The sequence below is a fragment of the Otolemur garnettii genome, unplaced genomic scaffold (assembly GCF_000181295.1).
Source record: "Otolemur garnettii isolate 467f Iridium unplaced genomic scaffold, OtoGar3 scaffold00006, whole genome shotgun sequence".
NCBI lineage: Eukaryota > Metazoa > Chordata > Mammalia > Primates > Galagidae > Otolemur > Otolemur garnettii.
In genome coordinates, this window is record NW_003852401.1 from 7,222,003 (window position 1) to 7,230,550 (window position 8,548).

Below are 8,548 nucleotides of genomic sequence, written 5' to 3' on the forward strand. Positions count from 1 at the left end.
CTCTTCCTATACTCTCCCTACATCTACCATAATCTTCCTATACTCTTCAAGTGGCTGAGCCCATGGAAGCCTTCCTGGCTCTTAGGAAAAGCTAGTTATCAAAATTGAAAATGGGGCTACGTTTGATATCCAAACTGGTCTTTGTGCTCTGAACATCAGCATTTATCTTGGATCTTCTCCTGTTTTTCTTTGTTTGATGACCCTGAGAGATGAATACATTTACCCTCAGTGATAAAAAATCAGTATAAATTACAAAGTATCCTAGCCTTTATGACACACATCTTTAAATTCCTAAAATTAACTCTCTACTACATACGTGTACCACTACACAAATAGATTAACAAATACACAGATAGAGCACATAAATCTACTTAGGGTATAGCCATTCATTACTATTGGCCTAAATGCCCATCTCAGAGTACACCATCTGCCAAAACCATTTAATATTCCCTTATTACAGAAAAGACAGCTTGATGTTGATCAGACCAAACCTTCTCACAAACAAGATTCCTTAACATTTGATATTTGTGCATGTCAGCCACTGTCTGGCACATCAGAATGACACATGAATTCTGGAACAAGCAGTTACTGCTCATGAATTCACAGCTATTTCCTCACTTTAGCTGAAAGAAGAGAGATCTTAAAAAGACTGCCATAATATGAATATGCAGAGAAAAATTTAAAATCAAAAGCACACGATAAAATTTCAGGGGTAAAAATGGCATATTACAAAGCAAAAGAGAAAATGAGCCTCTAACAATTTACTGTGAAAATTTAGTTTATTCTTCCTTGCAACCAAAATACCAAATAGTCTCTGCCCCATTTCCTGCATGACCAATATAAGAAAATGGTTAAATGACTTACATGTGTGCTACAGCTAACCAAAAGAAAATTCAGAGCAAATAAAAAAGAGAAAAACAAAGAAAGTTTGAAGTAACGGATATCTTAGTAGCATTTTTTTTAATGTTAATTAGTGTATAAATAGTTCACAACTAGAAAAGGGCTTCAAAATTCTTAAAAATAGTTAAATACCTAAACTAACGGTCACAAACTTATTGTCCATGGATTAGAGCCTGTGAGCAAATGTGTTTCATCTGCCTATCCTACATCTTAAAAAATTTGAATTGGCTGCCAGCAATTTGGTCAGATTTCACATAAAAATCTTACTTACATTGAAGTAACTGAAGGTCTGGCAGCAGTGAAGCCCCATTGCCTCACTGTGACAATTGGCCAGCTGTTGTACACCTTACCTGCCCATTGGAAATCACACAGGAACCTTTAGTAGAATACCAACGCCTAAGGCTGACCCTCCAGTCATTCTGGGGAGAGCCCAGGCTTCTTTATATTTTAAAGCTCCTCAGAGGGCTCTTCTGTGCAGCCAGAGCTGAGACTCTGGGCCTACACTTTTATACTTGGCAGCATATGCCCTTCAGTTAATCACAGCAGCCAAATGTACTGTGCTGTTCTTCTAGCTACTCTCCACCTCAAAGGTACTGAGAGTTGCAGCCTCATTTAAATATCCTCATATAATCTTGTATAAGCCACAAAGCAAGAAGAAAAAAAAAAAACTGCTAGGAAGGAGGGTCCAATTAAGAACAATGAACTTTATTAGCTATAGACTCTCTATCTAATCCAATGTTTCTCAAAGCACAGACCACAGACCACCTCATTCAAGTCCCTTGTTAAACTGCAGATTTCCAGGCCATGTTCCAGACACACATACCAAAAGCCAAGATGAGCTCCTTATGCACAGTAAACTCTAAAAACCAGTGTCAGGTTCTAAGAGGATATTCAGGATTCTTTTGCCCTCCTGCTCCCACTACCACCCACCATCTGACCATGAGAAACACAAACGTGGAAAGATTTCACTGAACAATTCACAGACTTCTCACATTCTCTCCCCTGCATCCACAGTTGGCTTCTCTCTTTGGGCAGCTTTTCCTTTGAAACTGCTCTTTGGTTCTGCTCTTGGGCTCTCTATTGTCAATGACTGACAAGGTAATACAAACTTGGTGCTTTGATGCTTAGGAACATACAGATCTCTATCTTCCCAAATAGGGAACAGAGGGAAGGAGGCTTAATTAAGCCACCCAAGATCCCCTCCAGTCTACTCAAGGGGGTCCTTGCAGGTCCCACGTGATGCTAGCAAGCTCTCAAAGTCTGAAGCAATATTTTTCAAGTGTGATCCACAAACGACCTCCCTATACTGAGCAACTGGATAAACAAGCTGATTCCTGAGTCTCACGCAAAACCTCCTGGATAAAGGAGAATCCCCGGGAAGTGGGACTGAGAGGCAGGGCTCCCCAGGTGGTTCTCATGCTCCAGTAGCTTGAGAACCACTAAGCTCTAGGTACAACAAAAAGAAAACCTTCACTAGAGCTTCTCTGGGAAATTCACAGGGGCCAAGGGAAGCCATGGCTAACATCCCTGGTTCTCACATCTCTCCTCCCTCCAATTCCACACTGGAACAACTTATTTCAGTACAGATCCATTTAAGATAACCAAGTATTCTATATTGTCGTGATTCAAATTAATCAACCATGAGGACAAACAGAAGTGAGAAATACTTAAACCCCAACTGTATCCTAGCAGAGTCCTTAATACCATAAAAACACAGATTAGCTTCTTGCCCAGAAAGCTTACATTTATTTGTCATACTCCTTCTATTTTAAATTAATCCTACAGCATGTCGAGAGAACACCTCTCAGTGGAGTTCTAAGCTTCTCATATCCTTTTAATGCTTTCATACACAGCTCATCAGTTGCCTCTCCAAGGCTGGATGATATTGCTAACCAACCTGTGGCAAAGAAGGCTTTAAAACAGCATGACAATTTTATGCTTGACTCAGGTAATCATAGCTCTCTTGAGGGGAATATGCTCTTCAGGCTCACCTCTCCTCTGTTTCTGCCATCCACAATCCCCCTTTGGAGGAACTTAAGGCTCTTATGCACTCAATTACACTCTACTGATTTATAGTGCCAAACAGCCATTCCCAGAAGGGCTCTCCATAAACATTACTGGATTATGCCAACTCAAGTGATTGATTCTGGACCTCTTAATGTGCCACCTATCTAAAAACAGACCTGCTGCATCCAATTCTTTACAGCTCCTCAAGCTAGGCTCCCTATCCTTATCTTGCATCTATTGCCTTTTGAAAACAAGACTGCAGTTAGAAGAACCACTGCAGGAGAAAAAGAATTACACAAGAAAACAGGTAAAAACGCTACAGACAACTGAAGGTCCAGCAATTACACACAATGAAGCCAATCAGGGTGAAAATAAGAGTAACCTGAATTCTTCTCCATGAGAGAAAACTTTTTACTATGATCTAAACTGGTGCTTCTTAAGCTTCAAGATGCCTATAAATAAACCTGTAAAATCTTACTAAAATGCAGGCTCTGATTCCAACAGTCTCAGATGGATTCCAAGATTCTGCATTCCTGACAAGCTCACCAGTACTGCTAATGCTGCGCTGGCTCTGCTGCTCACTGTGCTGGGGCAATGCAGCATCAGCACCACCCAGGAGCTTGTTAGACAAGAATCTTGAGCCCACCCTACACCTAAGGAAAGAGAATCTGCAGTTCACGAGGTCCCCAGGGGATAAGTATGCACATGGGAGCAGCTGACGTGCCATCTTGTAGTCATTGTGAATCAGAATCACCTGGGACCCTTTTAAAGCTGCTAGGCCTCACAGCAGAGGGCTTGATTCAATTGGTCTGGAGTATTTGATTGTTCCCATGTTTGTTTGTTTCTAAACTTACCCAGGTGGTTCTAATGAGCAGCCAGCATGGTGAGCCACTGAGAGTTGAAAATACCCCACCGAGTGTTAGGAAAATATGCAGCGACTGCAAAGGGGTAAGGACTTTCTTTCAGTGATGATGAAGATGTTCTAAAATTGATTACGATGAAAGCTGCATAACTCTCTGAATACAGTAAAAGCTACTAAACCACACATTTTAAATAGGTCAATCATCTGGTGTGGAGTTATATCTCAATAAAACTATTATGTTAAAAATTAAATTAAAAACTTCAACTTTAAAAATAAATAAATAAATAGACTGGGCATGGTTACTCATAGTGGTCCCAGCAGTTTGAAAGGCTGAGGCAGGAAGATGGCTTGAAGCCGGGAAGTTCAAGACCAGCCTGGGCAACACAGTGAGACCTCCTCCACCTCTACAAAAAAATTTTAAAAATTAGGCAGGTTAGGTGATCGCTCGAACCTGCAGTCCTAGCTACTCAGGCAGCTGAGGAGGGAGAATTGCTAAGTTCAAAGCTGCAGTGAGTTATGATTGTAGCACTGCACTACAGCCTAGGCAACAGAGTGAAACTCTACTTCTAAAATGAATAAATCATTTGATGGAGGGAGAGTAAACAGTGGGACCACACCTATGGTGCATATTACAAGGGTATGTTAAATCTATTAAGCATAGAGTATATGCTTAACGCAATAATTAAGTAAATGAGGTGAAGGCTATATTAACTAGTTAGATGTAAATATTCCAAATTTATATTTAAAATCAGCACATTGTACCCCATAAATGCATTAATGTATACATGATCTATGTCTTTATGACTTAAAAATAAATAAAATAAAATGAATAAATAAATAACCCCCACTGAACAAGAATGAAATTGAATTTTTTTCAATCCTAGAACTTTGGCCCAAAAACTCCTTTTTAAAAATGAGGAAATAAATGTTTATCCAGAAATATTAAGATCTACTTAACTATTCTTCAGATTCAACTCTGAGCAAGGCAATAAGGAAGAAACCTGAAAATAAAACTTTGTATAACAAAGGGCTCACCTCTATGGTTTATCTTACAAGGGTGCAAGTGAATCTTTCAAAAAGCAAACTATGCATGTCTTAACTCAAAAACTAAGAAAATGACATGAAGGCTACATTAACCAGTTTGGTGAGAGTATTTCAAATTGTATATGAAAACACCATACTGTACCCCATGACTGCATTAATGTACACAGCTATAATTTAATTTAAAAAAAAAAAAAAAACAAAGGGCACCACTTGGGCCAGGAGAGGTGGCTCACACCTGTAATCCTAGCACTCTGGGAGGCCAGAAGTGGGTAGATTGCCCTATGCTCACAGGCTGAACAAGATCTAGACACCTCCTCTAAAAGTAGCTGGATATTGTGGCCTGTAGTCCTACCTACTCAGGAGGCTGAGACAAGAGAATCACCTAAGCCCAAGAGTTGAAGGTTGCTGTGAGCTATGGTGCCACAGCATTCTACCAAGGGTAACAAAGTGAGACTCTGTCTTTAAAAAAAAAAAAAATCAAAGGGCACCACTATATTAACAAAAGAAAAGCATATTTCTCAATTTGGAAAACTTTATATACCCCAAGTTTTCAAAGCATTATAAAATAAATAATTTTTCTTTTGCTTCCCCTATTTAAAAATAAATCAGCTAATTCACTGTGCCACATTCTACCAACTTTTCTATATGTTTGAAGATATTCATAAAACATGAAGAAAAAATATATAAATGCAAATATGACCTTGTTTAAAATGGCTTAATAATTCTCAACAATGTACTCATAATAATAAAAGACATCACAAATAGCATTAAAATTATAGGAAAGATCATAATAATATTTGAGATATTATTTACTTTATTATCAAAAGGAAAGCAGTAGGCACAGCATCTGTGCACAGTGGTTAGGGCACTGGCCACTTACATAGAGGCTGGCAGGTTCGAACCCAGCCTGGGCCTGCCAAACAACGACAACTGTAACAAAAAAATAACCAGGCGTTATGGCAGGTGCCTGTAGTCCCAGCCCCTTGAGAGGTTGAGGCAAGAGAATCGCTTAAGCCCAAGAGCTTGAGGTTGCTGTAAGCTATGACACCACAGCACTCTATTGAGGATGACAAAGTGAGACTCTGTCTCAAAAAAAAAAAAAAAAAAAGGAAAGCAGCAGAAATACATGTAGATATCAATGGACACCACTCTGTATTTTGCACGGACTCTCACCCGTTTCTGACAGCTGTGCTATCAAATGCTCATAACTATAGGTGCTGTAAACTCACGCCACAAATACCTACCTTGCTTTCCCTGTTGGATTGCCACAGCCCATGTAAGCTATCTGCCCCACAAGAACCAACAGGATTTATGGTATCAGGGTCTCATTCTTTTGAAGCAGACAATGTGCTGCACACACCACTAAACAGAGTTCCCAGGACAACATCCACTGGCTACAAGCATCCTCTGGGTCCTCCGCTAACTGAGATCCCCTCTCTGAGGAAATGATATCCTGAGATATTCAAGGCAATAGGTAAGGGAATATGATTCCCTCTCTTGTTCATAACTCCCCCATAAAATCCAGTGCATTCTACCATTATTGCTACTGTGTATATTTTATTTTTAAGACAATTCTACCTTTGTACAGATGACAAAGAAAAGGCAAGTCAACACACTTTTCTTTTTCTTTTTCTTTTTTTTTTTTTTTTGCGATAGTCTCATTTTGTCACCCTAGGTAGAGGCCATGGCATCATCATAGCTCACAGTGACCTCAAACTCTTGGGCTCAAGAGCTCCTCTTGCCTCAGCCTCCCAAGAAGCTGGGACTAAAAGTGTCTGCCACATCACTGGGTTAGTATTTCTGTTTTTTAGTAGAGACAGGGTCTCGCTCTTGCTCAGGCTGTTCTCTGACTCCTTGAGCTCATGCAGGCAATTCATCAGCCTCATCTTTCCAGAGTGCCAGGTTATAGGTTTGAGACATGGTGCCCGGCACAAATCAACACTCTTAACTACTGATCTTAGTCTGGGTGATAACACTGGAAAGGACAGTGTCCTGTTGCTTTTTATAGTAAGGAAGCTTACCCTCCTGCCTAATCTAAACCTCTCTTTTGTTCAATCAACTCTTCTCCAGTACTGGGAAGAAGGTTACATATTCTACAGCAAAAAGAAACACCTGTATTTGGGGTAAAAGATGTTCAATTCTAAAGAAGCAACCTTGAAACCCACATTAGTGATATACATAGCATGTTGTCAATTCTATCTCAACGCTCTCAGTCTTGGGAACATTAATTTCCTGAGAGATCAAGACCCACAATGTGTACATATCCTGCTGAATTAAGTAACTAATTTTTAATGAATTATCATTTCTCAGTTCATAATTTAATAAGCAATTAACTTCAAAAAAAGAGAGAGAGACAGAGAAAAGACTTACCTAATAGTATATATCTCTTGAACACTCTTCTCCCCACCTTGTCCTTCCTTAAGAGCTTGCATTTGTAATAGTTTCATAATGGCTTTTATCAAACCATGTGTATTCCTGTAAAGAAATATTAAGAACACATCTAATGTTATAGATGTAAATATTCTAACCAGGCGCTTAATCCTACCTACCATTTTTAAATAATTGAACACTTGCCACCCACACTGAACAGTAGCCACCCACAGGCACCCAACTCATTCTATAACACAGTCAAGACCCACTCAATACATTTAAAGGAGGAGAAATGGAGCCAAAGAACCAAACCACCAACCAATCAATCACCTGCCTAGACACTCATGAGGGAAAATCAATCAGGGGAAAAAAAAATTAGCCCACATAATTTCAAGCAGTCCCACATCAGTTACCCATATTGAGTGACCAAGTCTTTCATTTATAAATCCTTGCAGACTATGAAAAATAAACTAGACAAATAAAATGGATCCACTACTTAAAAAGGTGGGCCAGAGAAAACCAATCAGAGCAAGCAACCCCCATTAAAACAGAGTAATAGGTCAGAGCACTTTTAAATTTTCTCCTTATTTTCTGCAAGAAATAAAATGATAATATGTCAGAAAGACAAATAGCCTGCCCTTTTAAAATAAAGATCTCCATAGAAAATACAAAGAAATCTTGGAAACAAAAAAAGATTATTTGTTAAATGAAAAAGTATTTTTTAATCATGGTTGTTAATATTAATAATAAATCTGGTTAAGTGCTTAACAGGTAGTATTTAAAATTCAGAACATAAAAGGTTAGAAATTCCTGTTAATACATCTTTTGGGTCATTTTTGTGGGATGTTACTAAGTGTATTTTTTTATGGCATTTAAGTTTTGCCAACTAACAAAAGGTTTAGCCACACTGTAGACTAAGCACAGGTAATATGGCTAATCTAAATTGAGATGTTCTTTAAGTGTAAAATACAGAAGGTGTCAAAAAATGTATATACATTTCTACAAAGGAAAAACTGTATTAAAATTATAATATTCAATATATGCTAATAACATTTTTCTTATATTAGATCTTATATCTTTTATAATTACAGAAGTCAAACATGACATATTAATGTTTTAATACAGATTTTTCTTTTCTTAAAATGTGTATACATTTTTTGACACCCTCTGTATATGCTGGATTTAAAAGACTTAGTATATAAAAAAGAATTTAAAATACCATGTAAAATCTTATACATTGATTACATGTTGAAATAATATTTTTTATATATCAGCTGACATAAAATGTATTATTAAAATTAACATCATCTGTTTGTTTTTACTTTTTCAGAGTGGCTACTAGAAAATTTTGATTACATATGTGGC

At 38.1% G+C, this 8,548-nt stretch overlaps 1 protein-coding gene across 1 annotated transcript in view; it reads right to left on the bottom strand.

Annotated features, from left to right (window-relative positions):
- FOCAD (focadhesin) overlaps positions 1-8,548 on the bottom strand; it is a 269,998-nt gene that overhangs the window by 243,335 nt on the left and 18,115 nt on the right. Inside the window, exon 2 of the mRNA XM_023508417.1 lies at positions 7,184-7,288. Coding sequence (XP_023364185.1) covers positions 7,184-7,288 — 105 coding nt within the window. The remainder of the gene's footprint in view (positions 1-7,183; positions 7,289-8,548) is intronic.